At 38.4% G+C, this 18350-nt stretch overlaps 1 protein-coding gene across 4 annotated transcripts in view; it reads right to left on the bottom strand.

Moving 5' to 3' along the window:
- Positions 1–18350, bottom strand: part of CNST (consortin, connexin sorting protein) — a 109042-nt gene that overhangs the window by 10909 nt on the left and 79783 nt on the right. For all 4 annotated transcript variants that reach the window (XM_075064204.1, XM_075064206.1, XM_032801051.2 and 1 more), the window contains one exon: positions 12803–13710. In XM_075064204.1, the coding sequence (XP_074920305.1) occupies positions 12803–13710 (908 nt within the window). The remainder of the gene's footprint in view (positions 1–12802; positions 13711–18350) is intronic.

The raw sequence follows: 18350 nt of genomic DNA, 5'->3' as shown, positions 1-18350 counted from the left end.
CCCTGGGAACACTCACATAAAACAGTGCTCTGGGCAGCAGGTCACTACCCAAAGTTTTTCCATTCTCTTCCTTCAGCAATCAGGTCAGCTGCAAGAACACATATTGTCTAGCCCCACACAGCCAACAAAGGATGTCGCCACCACCCCAAGCAGCATGTAACTTTTTGGTGAGAGCAGAAATGGAGAGGGGAAGCAGGGAGGGAGTAGCAAAAACCAAGAGGGGGGCGGGGAAGAGAGACTGAAAATTAAAATATACTTGGAGGGTTAAAAAGAGTGTAAAGATGACTTGATAGAGAAAACAGAGAGCTAAAAGGAGAGACAGTGGCAAATGAATTAGGAGATGGCATGATGAGACACGGAGAAGTGCTGGAGCACCCAGCTACTGACAGAGTGGTGTGCATGGAAGGGCTCTAGCAAAAATGCTGGGAACCTAGGTTTTATTGCCCATATTTCGTTCCAGAGACTTTAGCACCCCTTGGTTGAAGGACCCATTTTTCTCAGCTTGCAAGAGCTCTGTTCCCTTGTGTCTGTCTAGTGATGGATGTAAAGTTGGCTTCAAAAGTTCAATAAATTTCTTTCAAGAGGTAGGACGCTTTTCTTCCTTGTATGATTTGTATGTAAATGAGTCTTCCATAGTTCCTGATTCCATCAGGTTTAATTTTCATAGGAGACAGGTAGCTAGCTATGACATCCCCTCCTATCTAGGCAGACTGTACAGTCTAATATCAATGAGTATCCATAATTCCTCATTTAGTGTTAGTACATACATTTCACAATGATATTAATCACTGGTTTCTCATCTGAGTTCTACTGAGGTAAAAGGAGACTGGCTAGCACCTCTAAAAAGGGGTGTTTGTAAACTTTTTCAAGTTTTAGCTTTCAGCCATCTCAACAACAAAACCTTCCCAATAGCAAGTACAGATCTGGTATCTAATTTTTAACAGTGGAGTTTCCTATATATTCCATTTTTATGTTGTTTTCTATGCTGTATGATTGCCCTTGCAAATAAGTTAGTAAACGCTGTAATCAGATTTCTGTTTGAATGCAACACATTTCAGGATATGTCCTCCCAATTTAATACAACAGGGAATGTCTATTACTTATTCATAGATTATAAGGCCAGAAGGGACAGGGACCTCTATGGTCATCTAGTCTGACCTTCTGCATAACACAGGTCATAGAACTTCCCTGAATTAATTCTCGCTGTAAGTCCAATAGCGGTGGTTGAATGAAAGCATCTTTTTAGAAAAAACATCCAATCTTAATTTAAAAGATGTCAATGATGGTGAATCCACCACAACCTTAGTGAATTGTTACAATAGTTAACTACATTCACTGTTAAAAATTAGCACCTTATTTCCAATCTGAATTTGTCTAGCTTCAACTTCCAGCCATTGGACCTTGTTATACCAGACTGAGGAGCCCATTATAATTTTTTTTATTACCCATATATGCACTTATAGACTGTAATCAAGTCACCCCTTCACCTTCTTTTTGTTAAACTGAATAGATTGAGCGCCTTGAGTTTATCATTAAAACATTTTTTCCAACCCTTTAATCACTCTTGTGGCTCCTCTCTGAACCCTCTCCAATTTATCAATGTCTTTCTTGAACTGTGAACACAAGAACTGGACACAATATCCCGGTAATAGCAGCACCAAAGCCAAATACAAATTACATAATTGCCATAGTCTTACTGGAGATTCCCCTATTTACACATCCAAGGATCAACTTAGCCCTTTTAGCTACAGCGGAACATTGTGAGTTCATGCTCAGCTGACTATCTACCATAACCCTAAGCCTTCTTTCAGAGCCACTGCTTCCCAAGATAGAATCTGCCATCCAGTATGACCAGCATTCTTTGTTCTGAGATGTAGGATCTCACATTTGCCCAAATGTTGGTGCTGATCTCATAAGATGAGCCCACAGAAGAACACTTCAAAAGCACACCCTGGAGCACAGGAAAACTAATGTCTTATTCTAAAAGAAACCAGATAGATGGTACTACTGTCGTTCTGCACTGGATGTTCAGGCTGCAGCACCTGATAAGTGTTGAACAGACATGTATCAAAATGTTTGAGAAAGAATCTGAGACCACATAATAGAAAATAATTGAAAATACTGTTCCTTTAAAAAACAAAAAGCAAGCAATTTTCTTTTATATACCAAACAAACTAAATTATTTGTGCATACATAGGAGCAGAAGAGACTAGGCAGAGAGAGCCCAACAGAACAAAAGTAGGAAAAAGTTGGGCTTCTCAGCTCAAAACAAGAATGTTGTAGAATAAAGATATCAAATATGCATTTACTGGTTGATGCAATGACTGAGCAATTTTTGTTTGGCAAGATTAGATAAGGTCATGAGTTTTTCATAGAAGGCATATTCAAGGTAAGTAAATGGACAGAGGCTGACCACAGTATCTGATATATTTGTGGCAGAGAACCAGATCTTGCATGCAAGATACTGAACACTCAGAGCATCAGGCTCTTAATGTTCAAGTGGCAATGATTTTCATAATGTTAGCATGATACAGTCCCACTGAAGAAATGTAGTAACAACAGTGATGTAAGAAATGGTACAGAACAATTAGTTGGACATGGTGCTTATTCACAGGCCACCTTCCTGGTCTAAAGATAGAATCCATGAGACCAAGTAAAGTTTCTGAAATTTGATTTCTTCAAAATGAATTTGAAATGTTTAGAAAAAATGGCCGATGACAAACTAAAATGGAGATTCAATACAACTTTCTGAAGGAATTTAAGACTAGTATGTAGGTCCATTTTTATCCTGTGTATAAAATAGTGTAAGGTAGGAAAAGTCAGAGCATATTAGTGATGCTCAAGTGATGATGTGGAATTAATTACTTCTTCTGGCTTCACCTGGATCTAGTCAACCTCCAGAATGGAGTTGAGTATATACAGAGATTCCCATTAATACACAAGAGGCTAAGTTACCTAAATATAGAGAAGGTATTTAGGGCCATGGCTTTTTAGAAAAATTAAGAGTCTATTGATAAAATGTGTTTATTTTTAGTTCTACTCATATTTTTGTAGAAACCAAATATTAAGCTCTAAATAATAAGCTGTTTCAATACGAAAGTAACATGACCATTTACAACCAAAGTAGACAATAGTATTTACAATAAAAAGAATTCACATATATAATTGCATTAACACAACTGACTACTTCTGGTTAAACAGTAACATATTAAGAGGGTAAAAGGGTACCTATTCTGGGCAGTTAGATGCAGAAACATACCTCTGCCTTCCAAATTACTATTTTTCAAAATAGAAGCACCAAAGAATGCAGGCTTTAACTGGCTTCTTAATCTGAGTGTTACTACAACTAGAGATGTTCTTTAGTAAAAGTACAGTGTGGTGTATTTGAGGACTGTGTTGGAATTGCAAGTTATCACATTAAGAGGGTGAGAGTAGAGGGTGGGAGGGTGGCTGTTTCCTGCTCCTGCTTGCAGCCTAAGGTGTTCTGTAGCAAAGCACAGGAGATGGTCCTAAAAAGACAGCTTAAATCAAGGCGGAGTTAATTGTGCCTTGCTGCCTTAGGGAGCAGCCTTTATTCTCTTCCTCTGTTTTTGGGTTCTTGCATGAACTACGAGAAGAAAAAAGGAAACGTTTCAAAGTAAGAGAATAGCTCGATGGCGCACAAAACTGTTGTATGAGTAGTAATGTAAATTCATATATGAAAATTTGCTTAGTGTGTTAATGTCATCATTATCTGATAAACAGGATCACAATTACACAAAAAGAAAAGATTTTCCATAAAATGGTACTCAACTGGTTTTAGACAAGAGCTTTTAAAAAGTTAGTTTATAACATTGTAAGAGGATGCAACTATAACAGTGTTCACATTTGCTGGATGTCAGACTTGCACATTTGAGACATCTCTATAAATCCAACATCAAAATGGCATGGGCAGTAGCACACATTCCCTGTGATCCAGGTGTTGATAGTAACAGTCAACTTTTTAAACTCTGCAACTGAGTTTTCAGGATCATATGGCAAATGTGAGAGGCTACTAGTTGACTGACCGACTATGCTTTAGCAAACTTCTAGGATACATAAAGAACATAATATTTTTCACAAATTAAAACACAGAGCAATAGACAATACGACTGTGTGAGAATATTCACACTGAATCAAACTAAAATAAGATTTAAGCACTAGTGTCTGTTCACAAAGTCCTTCTTTAAAACACCTACCATATTTTCCTATTACTATATAATCCTTTTTAGCAACAACACCAACTACTTAAAATTGTGCAGATACTACAATGATGAGCAGTACAAAAAACCCTATAAATAAAAATGAAGTTGTAAGTATATATTATGCATAAAACAGAAGTATGCAAAACAACTGTCCCCTACTGCAGAAGTGACAGTCACGATATTTTAGCAAAGTATTTAAAGTTTTCCATGCTGCCCTTTGGCTATTGAATTTCAATTGAGTTGGAAGGTGTGCCTCAATTTTTCCTCCTCAAATGTTCCTATTTATAGTTTTCATATGTTGGCGGTAATGCCCATGCTGGAAATTAACAGGACTTAAAAATAGAAAATGTATTTAGACATGCCCATTTCTTTCCTGACATCATCTTTACTTAACCAGAAAAACATCTATCCCCCCATTCAGTTTGAGTGAAATTTTACTAGTACTTTTATACCTACTCTGTAAATTAGAAGGAGTTAGTAAAAACTGATTTGTTACTCTGAAAATTAGCAGGAGTTATCTGCATACATTTATGTTACTGATGAGGAGGGTGCATTAGATATACACTTCTACCTCGATATAATGCGACTCGATATAACACGAATTCAGATATAACACAGTAAAGCAGCACTCTGGGGGGGGCGGGGCTGCGCACTCCGGTGGATCAAAGCAAGTTCAATATAATGCAGTTGCACCTATAATGCAGTAAGATTTTTTGGCTCCCGAGGACAATGTTATATTGGGGTAGAGGTGTATATGAAATCAGATTTGCCACTGAACCAAATATATCTTTTATCTACTAACGAGGGACAAGACCCAACATATTTATAATTGTCATTCTCAATTTCACAGATAATGTGGATTCAAAACTCAACATTCCAGGCTACTTTTATGGCTCTGGCCTGCTGTAATACTCGGTGTAATCTAATCAAATTAGCAGAGGATATGACAACATGCTGGCACTCTACAGAAATGATAAGAATAGTACAAACACAGAAAACAAGTGGTCTGTTTCACAATTTCTGCTTCTTAAATAACCTCACAATGTAGAGCTACATATTGCACAAATGCATACTCTAATCAGACAGATCAGAGACAGACACACTCCAAAGACCAGTGTTTAAAAGGAGAGGCTGATGGCATAATCCAGTAGGCACTGCACCAATAATGTCATTTCGTATTTTCAGTAACTTAACTAGTAAAAGATAATGATTAAGCTTGGCTCTCTCAGCTACTGGCAATATATTATAACCATTAGCTAGCCAAACAATTGTTGCATTGAGACAAACTGTAAGTACAAAAAAGGTGCATTTCTACACACTTCAGAAGCATGCAGTTTAAAAACCACATTCAAATATAGTTGAAAGGATGAAGTTAAACTTTGAGTATCAAAAGGAAATAAGCATCAAAGTAAACCCCACACCCTGATTGTTACTTAGAGGCTTAAGCTATTATCTTTAATGAAACAACAGGAACAATCAACAAAGCACATTAAAACCCAGCAAACATAGCGAGAAAAAAAGAGAGTCTACATTGGTTATATACTAGATGAATGTTATTTGACCCAGCTGAACTGGAAGTAATTGTGTAAAATCAGCTCATCATAGTAATTTACCAGCCCAGGCACAAAAACTACTCACACTTCCTCACCATGATAAAATGAGCAAACTATCATTTTCTGCAAACCCTTCATCTATCTGGGGGTAAAATGAATTTGCTTTAGGAAACTAGAATGTTTGACACCCGAATGTGTTGCTATAGTTGTACTGCTTGTGATAAAGAGGATCAATGGCTCCTGTTGAACTGCATAAGGAGCAGGCTAGTTGTCACTAGCAGTGTCTTGTTAACTGGTTCAGGTTGTACCTTTGTGAAGGAAGTCTTGCTATTCTGAGTTTCACTCATTGCCCTGCCTGCCTATTGTTATATGGACTGAGTTTCAGGTTTTAGTTCTAATACATAAAGGACTAAAATAGACTGAATCCCATGCATCTTAGGCTTTCAACACCCTATACACCATCTTCCACATTAAGGAAAGTGAGGGAGGCCTTTCAATCTTGCAGCAGTAGAACGGCTAATGTCTTTATCTCCGAAGTTACAGTCGTTGGGATGTATTAACCCTCTGACCTAATAAGTGCCATGGATCTAGATTTTTTTTTTTTTTTTTTTTTAAACAAAGACACACAGACAAGCACACAGGCATAAAGCCCTTTCTTCTTGGTGAGGAGAAATCTCTTCTGTCTGATGCCATGATTTAGTTTTAAATATGTTATTTGCTTTTAAAACTTTGCTAGTATTTGTAATTTATATTTTAATTATTTGTTTTGCAAGTCACCTACAAAGCTATGGCTCCTAGGCACCATACAAACAGAATCTATTATTATAATAGAATTAACATATCCAATATCACTTTGTCCAGACTGCCGTCTGTATCTACCAAATCTATCCGTACTCTCAACTGAAAATTGCTCATTGCAGATGTTTATACCCTCTCTTTTCTTCTTTTATTAGGTAATAAAAGGTTATTTGCACTGTATCTAGAAAGCCACTCAAGAAGTGGAACTATCCTACCGGAACACACACAGTTTCAGTCAACTAAAGTAATTTTAATTTACTTTTCTATTGTACCTTTCATCCTGAAGGATCCCAAAGTATTTTACAAACTGTTTATATGCAGATCACTTACTCACCATTGAAATGGGATGGAATGAAAGAGTCACACTGCACCAAATGTTTTCCACAATAATTTTTAGGTGGGGAATTTACAGGTAACTTTTTCAGTAATGACTGCGGGAGGAATTTAGATAGATAGATAGAAAGTAATTAACTGAATTGGATTTGACTGGGACACTGCAGTTAACATTGTCTGGCTGGCATGGACCACAGTGTTGAAATCTAGGGCTTGCAGCTGGTCCCCAGGCACCACTGTGACTACTTCTGTGTTACATAAAGGGCTCCCAGCAAAAGAAGGGCCTACATAAAACAGAGGGCAGTTGAAATGTCAAAACTTTTTTTAAACTTTAGGTTATATAATCAACAATAGATGACCTTGACATGACTATGTGACTGAATTCACTCTCAGGGCTCTGCTGGCCTTAACACATCTTTTGACCCAAGTTTTTACCATTACTATGGAGGATACCAACAAAGGCCCATGAGTGAATTACAGTCTTTGGGGCCATCTATTAACCTATAGCTATTGTTGTTTTGTAACTTGTTCTTTGTTAAATGTTTTAGTAGCTTTTGCTCTTTTCTGCAATGAGTAAGACTGAATGGAAACTGTCTACATGAAAGAAAAATGCTGAGGGTGGTGGACTTTACAAATCAACACAAGGATAACATGCTGGCTGAAAAAGAAGATCGCAGATCAAGACTGCTAGGCACCTAAAAGCAAGAGCTAATGAAATTACTTTCCTTTCCACCCTATTGGTATCAGCATTTGGTACAGAATTCAAAACACCTAATTTCTTACTCACAGAGTTAATTTCTTCCCAAATATTATCACAGATTTTATTATACACAGATTTTGTGGACACACCACTTGGGTCCAGCTCTGAAAATGGGGACTTGTACCTTGAAAACTTAAGAAAAACGCTTTAAACTAATGTACTAATGCCGCTCTTAGTCTGTCTATTGGGATCATTCACAGCATATGCAGAGATAATTTTGACAGAAGTTTTGCAAGGATCTTTAATGGAGATCTAGTCAAAAGGGCCCAAAGCATTCACAAATGCTTTGGTTTAAAAACAGAAAACTGTCCTAAGAAACAAGCGTGTTTTAATTTATCTATGATGCTTACCTCTTAACCAGTTACATGACAGAAGTCTATCATTTTAGTTTTATTCAATATATACGTTATTTTAAAAAATGCATTAATCAGTAAGTGTGTGACAAACTGCCAAATACAAGACTACATAGTTAAGCTATTAGCAATTTCATTCTGAAATGGACCAAAGCTCTTTTGCTATATTAGCAACAAATACACAAGACATGAATTTTAAACTTCAAAAAGGGCTACTGATTAGGTTCACTAGCTGCTGTTTATATATTTAGATACCATCTAACCATTCTTTTCTAAGAAACTCAGACAGTTACCTGGGCTTCAGTACATAGCAGTACAGGTCCTGATCCTACCAATGTTTACACATGTGAACAATTTTATGTACAGGAATAGTTCCATTGAACTCCAACCTACAGGATAAGGGCTATATGGAACAATAAGGAATCTCAACATGGTATTATCTCTGGACCTTGTTGGTAGAGATGGGGACACAACTGATCTCTGTTTAATGGTCCTAATATCACGCAAAGATTCTGGCCACTCAAACAGGAAGAGTATAATGTAAACATAGACCTTATAGGTCAAATTGCATCTGCTTACATCATGTGAGAGTCTGACCCTTTAACAATAGATGAAATGATGACTGAGTAGTACCTTTAATTCTGTCCGATTGTGGTTACAATCTGTTCAACTGCTCTTGTCAATTCTTGATCCTTTCAGAAATAGTAGAAAGCTGACCTGAGAAGAGGGCTTCCACCTCTGAAATCTCTGAAACCTCTACCTGCTGACAGTCTTCCAGAGCCCAAGTTCGGTGAACTTTAAGGCCCTTTGTTAGGCTATATATTTGTTCCAACTTTTGTCTGCCTAGTAGGGTGTTTAAGATTTATTGTGTTTTTGCTTGGAAAGACCAACATTTAGCCATTTTTTTTACATTTATTGTGAGGTTCCCAAGTCCTCAGAAAAAGGCCACCATGTATAAATGCCTGAAATAAAAGTAGAAACTCTCCATTTTATTTTTATAATTAGTATTTGAATTCAGACTTAGAATGTAATAGGAGGGTACTACGTGAAGTAATTATCTGATCCAAATATAGAGGTAATAAAAAAAACCCTCTTTACTATAAATATTACAAGAATATGCATGTATGCTTTTTATGTATATATAATGATTTTTTATGTTCAATAATTTATTTAAATCTAAGCAATAGTGTTACTAGACCCAGACAATAATACCAAATAGATACAAACGATATGGTTGGGTAAGTCTATGCAACTTATTTTGAAATAATAATTATTTCCCATTTCCTTTCCAACTAATATGTGTTGTTTTATTCCTGCTGAGACTTGCTCCATGATCAATTTTACTCTGATCAGATTGACCCATCCAGTATTTTGTAGTCCACTATAGGTAGGGCCCTACCAAATTCACTGTCCATTTTGGTCAATTTCATGGTCATAGGATTTTAAAAATTGTACATTTCATGATTTCAGCTATTTAAATCTGAAATTTCAAGGTGTTGTAATTGTAGGGGTCCTGATCCAAAAAGGAGTTGTGTGGGGAGGGAGGGGTCGCAAGGTTATTGTAGGGGGGAGGGTTGCGATATTGCTATCTTTACTTCTGTGCTGTTGCTGCTGGTGGCTCTGCCTTCAGAGCTGAGCAGCTGGAGAGTGGCGGCTGCTGGCTGGTGCTCAGCTCTGAAGGCAGAGCCGCTGCCAACAGCAGCACAGAAGGAAGGATGGCATGGTATGCCATGGGAAGCTGCCTTCAGAGCTGAGCGCCTAGCCAACAGACACCACTCTCCAATCGCCCAACTCTGAAGGCAGCACAGAAGTAAAGGTGGCAATACCATAATCTCCTGTAAAATAACCTTGCGACCCTCCTGCAACTCCCTTTTTTGGGCCACGACCCTCAATTTGAAAAATGCTGGTCTCCCCGTGAAATCGGTATAGTATAGGATAAAAGCACACAAAAGACCAGATTTCACAGGGAGAGACCAGATTTCACGGCCCGTGATGTGTTTTTCATGGCCGTGAATTTGGTAAGATTAATGAAATGGTTTTGTTTTTCCATTCCCACTGTGAAATTTATGCAAGGATTTTTGCTTTCTAAATATAACACACTGAAATGCTAATTCATTTTCCAAGTATTTGCTTCCCAGAATATCATGTCAATACATACTACGCATACTTTTTGCATAAACCAACTTCAAAGGTTTCATGACAACAGTGGGAGAAATTACATATTGACTGCAAAGATCAGATGACTTGTCAAAATGTTAACGATATCTTAAGTTAAATTATTTTTAACAGTACTTTTAACAAAAAATCTAAATACTAATTATTTGTACTAAAGGAAATTAACAATAGAAACAAATTAAGCGGCTGATTTCTCAGAAGTGCCAAGCACTTGGGAGATTCTGTTCTCTTCCACTGAATTTGCGGGTTCTTAGCACTTTCGAAAATTAAGCCCTAAAATAACATGAAGTGGCAAGATTAACTAGAAAAAAAAACCACACAAGGAAACTGAATACAGATGAGCTATACTGTCCTTAACTCACCCTGCTTAGTCTAACAAACGCAGGCATCTCAGAACAGTGCAAGATCCTGCATACTACACACTGTAACTTTTTTGAGATTATCTCCCCTCGCCTTTTCGCCCTGATTTATACCTCACAAGCTCCGGTCTCCTGCAAAGGATGACTGGAAAAAGACTCTCTTTGGAGCATTGCTCCTTATTTGGCAAGAGAGAATTTGTTATTGAGTTATGCAAGGTACTCTCTTCTACCACAGCACTTAAAGCCCTGGGAGCAGAATGAAACCAGGAATCAAGCAAGAGTTCCCATAAGAAAGCAATACCATCAGTTAACTGGGCCAGCACAGGTCTAGCTTTGGTGAAGAAACTGGGTAAAAAAATTAAATTGTTAGCAGTTTAAACATACTTGGGATAACTGCTATAAAATGTATTTAGGACTCCTTTCTATATTAAAATAAATGCTTTAGCTGTGTAGCTCAATATATTGAATTTCCAGAAGGTACCCAACACTGAGGGATGATATTTAAGGGGCTCTTCTATATATCCACGGGGGTTGGACTGGACTATCTGTAATTTTCTAAGGCAGTCTCAGTTTATGCAGAGTTTTGCACATGCAAATCAGCAGAATAGTTAGTTCAATGATGCATGCAAATTATGGTGTTTACATGTGCAAATTCAGGCCCTGATTCGACAGACATTTGACCAACATGCATAATGTTAAGCATGTGTGTGCTACCTACTGAATTCAAAGAGCTGAGGTCAGCCAACTATATGAACATGGCTCAGTCCGGGTACCTAGTGAGCTTCCTGATCTCATGCAGGAGGCACTGGAGGAATGCAGGGTGCTCAATCTTGGAGCAGCAGTAAGGAGACCTTTGGGGCAAATGCTATACTGTACTGACAACTGTTGTGATTTTATCATGCATCTCACAGTAGAGAAGATAGATGATCCAGTAGTTAGGGCACTAGCCTGGAATTTGGGAGTCCAGGACTCAATTCTCTGGTCTGCCACAAGCTTCCTGGGTGGCCTTGGTCTCTTAGTCTATGTTCCCCATCGTAAAACAAGAGTTCATAGCACTTTCCTACACTTTAAAGGTTGTGAGACATTCAGATACTATATTAATGGAGGCCTTTTTCAAAACCCCAGCTGCTGGAATTGCATGATTATGTGAGAATATCAGCTTTCATTACAAAAAAAAAAGTTTCTGGCCTTCATGGTTGTAGATAAAAGCCTGAAAACATAAACTAAGTATACCCAGAAGACAAACAAACAAAAAAGAATCCTAAGTATTATTTTAAATATCTCAGGATTTTGGAGGCCTGAGTCATGATTTTTGAACGCATAGGGATGGCCAATACTACATGCTATCCCAAGCCTTTTACCTGCCACATGCATAAATATAACGGCTGAGGAAATCTCTGCTTAATCCCTAACATCCTACATTCCTGTAATGGGGCTCAAAGGAATTAGGGCAGAATTTTGCCTTCTATTTTTAAATATTTTAGAAGACCTTTTGATCTTTAGAATTGTTGATACTCATTATGGGCCATATAGTACAGCACTAATGGTTCCACTGACCAAACCCTGAGGCTCCTAATTACTTTTGTTTGAACAACAGAATTGACAGAGGTTAGGAAAATTAAAGGTACATAAATAAAGTATGTCAGAGCAGATTTCTTCCTGTCTTAGTTCCCTGTTCTTATTTAAAAACATATAAAGAGATGTATAAAAAAGTGTTACACAGCACATTATGTAGGTAATTCCCCTCTCTTCTGTTACTCACCTATGGGAATGGGCAGTGAAAAACAAGCTTTACTCTATCAATGAATAAGAATGATTAACACTCAATTAAAGGAAGACAATTTACGTCACCTGCCATTTACTGTGCAACTTCTTTGTATAAAATTACAAGGGAAGAAATTATGATTTCTCAGCATTCCTAATACCTCTGTGTATAAAATAATAATGGTAAGAATATTTCATGTTGATACAGAGTGAGAGTCTGATTTTCAGAGGTGCTGAGACCCCAACAACTCCCATGGACTTCTGTGGGAACTGTGGATGCTAAGTATCTCTGAAAAAAACAAATCAGGCTGTAAATCAATTCAGAGAAAGAATAAAAACAAATAATTTAGTTTTCATATTAAAAATAAGGAAGTGATGTGCAGGGACATATACGTAACACACATTTTAAAGTAGGCTAAATGTTTAAGATTATAATAAATTCAATAAATTTTTTTTTATAGTTTTCAGTTTTCCCAGTGTTTACCTCTGCAATCTCTATCCTTTTTGCAAGTTCATCGAGCGAAGAAAAGCTGTCCTCTAATAATAAAGCTTCTGTTGAAATGTATGATGCTTGTTCCAGTGGAATATCTGGGAGAGTTTCAGAGTCCTCTTGGTTTTCTAAATTTGCAAGGGATTCTTCAGTGTCTTTTATGCTACCATTTAAGAATCTGCCAAAAAAATCTTCCGGTTCGTCATTATTTACCTCCTCCTCCTGCTGCCTTGCCATCTCCTGCAGTCCCTTGAATACTTTTGGATGTGCAGGACTGATATGTTCGGGTGCGTTGTTACTTCCATAACACATGTTTTCACAAATGTTTGATGCAGTTCTGTCCTGTGGGGATTTTCCATCCTCATCTAAACCAGGCTTCTGCTGCTGCTGGTTTAATGGACTATTTCCTAGCTGACTTCTGGCAGTCTCAGTAGAGCCTGCACAGTGTTTTGATCTGAGAACATTTCTTTCAGCTGGCACATTTTCATCTTTAGAAATCAAATCAGAAGGGATATAATCAGCGTCCGCTAAAACTAAGGTGTCTACCATTGGCTCACCAGAGAGTTCCACTTCAGGCTGCTTAGCCACGTCTTCTATTTTTGCCACATCCTTACAGAACTGCCTCTCTCTCGGCTGCAAACTGTTATCTTTACCAGCATCCCCAGATGATAAACAGTCAGAACAAGGCCTGCCCACTGTCCCTATAGACTGGGTGTGTGGCTCCAGTGTTGATTCAGCACTGCAGTGCTGCTCCTCCATGTGGTCCTTCCCTGCAGCTACTTGAAAACTTGCTGCTTCTGTAAGCCTATCAGTTTTACTATCACACAGGGAGCTCTCACTCATCTGTCTCTCTCTGTGCTGGTTTTCTTTTCTTGGTCCAGTGCCAGGTCGAGTTTCAGTATCTAAATGCAACAGGAAGACAGTTCCAGCATTTTAAAATTATTCAAAACATCAGTAGTGTGTCGAAAGAGCATACTATGACATGATAACACAGCACACAAATGTTTCAGAATAAATTCCCCTCTAGTGCAGATAGTGCTGCTCTAGTTAGCAGAAAACATAAAATACCCAGAATAAATCATAAATAAGACCCCAATTCAGCAAAGCACTTAAGTGACTGTTTAAAGTTAAGAACATGCATAAGTGTTTTGCTGAAAAGGGATGGGATTACTCACATGCTTAAAGTAAAGAATATTCTTAAGTGTCTCAAGGAATAAAGGCCTAATTTCCCCCTCAAACATATTTCATGCAAGGAACTGCATGTACATTATTCCAAGATTTCTAGAAGGAAGAATGGGGAGGGAAGAGGGATATGATGTCATAACTACAGAAGAATTTTCTTTCCTGATTCCACTGCAATGGGTAACTCAGATACATTAGTATTACTGTTATCTATAATTCATACAATTCACTGAGGTATGTAGGTGCATTTTTAAAAAAGCCTAAAATCACAAGAATTGAAATGTATTTTACATGTGGTCCTTTGTCTTTAATATTTAACTATTTCCTTAAGTTAATGCAAAGTAAAATAAAATATTTGGTTACAATATTCACAGATAATAAATTACACAGCTAAAATTGCTTTTATGGACTTATTTGTGGGTAGCCAGTATGGGTTATATATAAAAAAAATACAAATACAATTTGGATTTAGCTTATGTTTGGTTTCAGATATTTTCAATATAAATTACCAGGGGAAGAGTGATCTCTGTTTACTGAGCTGTTATGGAACTTTATTTTAGTGAGAAGTGAGAACAATAATACACAAATACTGTGAATTCAGAAAAGTTTAGAGTTACACTCATTTTTGGTTAGGAAATGTTGGTAAATTATTTATCAGTAGGTTTCAGAACTTTTAATTCAATAATTATTTATTTCTAACAAAGTAGGAATTTAAGAAATAGTACATTCAGTGCCAATACAATATGTTCATGTAGCGGAAGACCAAAAAGCTAGTATGAGTTGTGCCTAAAATTATTAGATATGGGCTTAACTGGAACCTCAAATCCAACCTTCTCCTTCCTCCCCGCCAGTTTTGGGGAGAGAAAAAGGGAGTGCCTGAGATTCAAATGACAAAGCAATCTCTATTCAACACACTTTTTTTATTACGTTTATACAGAGCCACCTAGAACAACAAGTCTGTATTATGGAAGTTGCTGTAATAATAAATAATAATAATAATACACAACAAATTCCTACCACAAAATCTACGTAATTGAATTTTTGGTTCAGAGTCAAAACCAGAAGACCCTGACATAATCATCAAAGAGGCTGATAAAGGAGGTGCTGTTGTCATCATGAACAGGTCTGACTACCAAAAGGAGGCTGCCAGACAACTCTCCAATATCAAATTCTACAGGCCACTTCCCTCAGATCCCACTGAGAAATACACTAAGAAACTGCACCATCTACTCAGGACACTCCCTACGCTAACACCGGAACAAATCAACATACCTTCAGGGCCCCAACCAGGGTTATTCTGTCTACTACCCAAGATCCACAGACCCGGAAATCCTGGACACCCATCATCTCGGGCATTGGCACTTTCACTGAAGGGCTGTCTGGATATGTGGACTCTCTACTCAGACCCTATGCCACCAGCACTCCCAGCTATCTCCGTGACACCACTGATTTCCTGAGGAAACTACAATGCATTGGTCACCTCCCAGAAAACACCATCCTAGCCACATAGATGTAAGCTCTCTACAAAACATCCCACAATAGATGGAATAATCAAGCCCCCTTATTTTTTTTAGGAACCAGTAGCCTGATGATGCCACAGCCAACTGGCTTGCGTGCAGTCTGTGCCTTTATTACTCACACCATGAACTATTTCAATTGGTGATGACATATATATTCTCTACGATCAGTGGAACCGTATGGGCACGCATGGCCACGATATGCCAATATTTTTGGCTGACCTGGAACAACGCTTCCTCGCTCTTGTCCACTCACGCCCTTCTCTACTATGCTACATGATGACTCTGCTCATTGGACCCATGGAAGGAGACTGGAAAAATTCACACGATTCAAAAGCTTCTCACCCACCATCAACCTCAGCCTGGCACAATTTACACGGGGAGCCACTTTCTAGCACGACGGTGCAATAAGGGATGGTACATTAACAACCTATATTAAAAAACCTACGACCGCTGCCTCCTTCATTGCGCCAGTTCCATTGCCTGGGCACATCACACACTGCCATTGTCTACAGGCCAAGACATGAGGTACAAGCCACATCTGCTTACCCTCAGACAGAGCAAACACTACAAATCTTCCAACCAAGCATTCTTCAAACTCACAATACCCGCACTGGAGGAAAAGGAACAAGTAACGAGCCAAGACGTGCTAACCAGAAGCCTCCAAACTGCAGCAAACCAGAAAGAACCACGAGGACTCACTGGCCATCACATGGACACCCCCAGCGTAAACCCTCCAACGCACATCAGGGATCTACACCCATCTGGACATGATCCCACACTTTCACAGGCCTTGGGTGGCAGGCCAATCCTGCCACAGACAACCGCCACCTGAAACATATTCTCACCAGCACTGCACACACACCGTAGTAACCCCAGCTCAGGAACAATCCATGCAACAAACTCGATGCCAATCTGCCCACGTATCTACACCAGCGACACCATCCAGGACTACAGGATCAGCCACACCAAATCACCGATTCATTCACCTGACATCCCCAATGTATTAGCCATCATATGCCAGCATGCCTCTGCTATGTACATCGGCCAAAGTGGACAGTCTCTACGAAAGGATAATGGACACAAATCAGACATAGGATGCAATATACAAAAACCTGTAGGAGATCACTTCACCTCCTGGCACACTATAGCAGACCTTAAGTGGCCATCCTGCGCAAAAATCTTTAGGACAGACTTCAAGAGAAACTGCTGAGCTTCAGTTCATCTGCAAATTTGACACCATCAGCTCAGGATGAACAAAGACTGTGAATGGTTGCCAACTACAGACACAGTTTCTTCCGCTCTTGGTTTTCACACCTCAGCTGCTAGAACAGGGCCTCATCCTCCCTGATTGAACTAACCTTGTTATCTCTAGCTTGCTTGCTAGCATATATATACCTGCCCCTGGAAATTTCCACTACATGCATCTGACGAAGTGGGTATTCACCCACGAAAGCTCATGCTCCAAAACCTCTGTTAGTCTATAAGGTGCCACAAGATACTCTGCTGCTTTTACAAAACCAGAAGAGTCTATGGATCAGGTTGATGGAAGAAATTTCACGTAGCCCCAGAAATTTCCACCATTTCCTGCTGAAGTGTCACAAGATTCTTAAACCATTCAATCTGAATCCACGCTAGCTATGGATTTTGAGTCAAACCTGAACCCTAGTGTAAACCTGCACTGGAACAGAGGACTGCCTTCTCTGCTCAGCTCTCAAATATTTGAAACAGGGTTGAATTTCACTGTCTTAAAGCAAGGAAAGATTATCTTTTAAAACTTGATGAAATACTAGCTGAAAATTAAAAGTAAGGTTAGAAATTATATGAAAGACCACGCAGCCTACTTGAGGATGAATAAAAATCAGAATGTTAATAGATGGAAGGGATACACAGAAGCTAAATTATATAGGATAAAAAGAAGAAATGGGTATATGAGAGAGAGAGTGAGTTTTGAAAATAAGGCACAAAAGACAAGACAGTTGAGGGGTTTGTAATGGGATACTGAGCTCTACATGTATAGGTCACCAGTTCAAATACAGTCCAGACTGTCAGTAGCAAAATTTTGTTACCATTTCTCAATTTTCCCCAGTTGATATGGCCATGTTACAACAGGCGCCTTTGCTGGCAAGTAGGAACACCGAAGACTAAATGGACTTGGAAATTAAATCAGCCTCTTTACCATGCAGGATGGTCCCTTGAGGTCAGGATTGAAACAGACAGACATGTCTGTGTGAGGAAGCTTACACTGTGTGTCTATGCGGTAACTGTACTAAAGACAGAGGACTTCAATGTCCAGTGCTGTCAGTCTTTTTATGACTATTAAGGCCTATATTTTCAAGAGTGACTAGTGATTTTGGGTGGCTCATTTTTTTGAGAGAGCATCCAATTCAAGTTATCCTAAAAAGCAGCTGATTTTCAGAAGCGATGAGAACCTGCTCTCTAAAAATCAGGCTCCTTTAAAGGTATCATGTCAGATAACCAAAAATTAGAACTAAATTCACTTATGGAAGCAAAAACTCAGTCTAGAAAAATAGTATTCTGTACATAAGGAAGTAAGAAATGCTTCTACCATTATGAGGCATAAACAGAGACCAGGAAAGTGAGATCTTATGATCACTTTTAATGTTCATGTAAAATTTTGGGAAGTTTTTTTGTAGCTTCCATGGGAATATTTAACATTTTTTGTTTGGACAACTCATACACCTTTTAGCTTACTGGCCTGTAACTGCCAGGATCATCTCTGGAGCCTTTTTTAAAATTGGCATCACATTAGCTATCCTCCAGTCATTTGGTACAGAAGCTGATTTAAATGATAGATTACAGATGACAGTTACTAGTCCTGC

This window comes from Chelonoidis abingdonii, chromosome 3 (assembly GCF_003597395.2).
Source record: "Chelonoidis abingdonii isolate Lonesome George chromosome 3, CheloAbing_2.0, whole genome shotgun sequence".
Classification (NCBI taxonomy): domain Eukaryota; kingdom Metazoa; phylum Chordata; order Testudines; family Testudinidae; genus Chelonoidis; species Chelonoidis abingdonii.
This window is presented reverse-complemented; position numbering and strand designations above follow the sequence as displayed.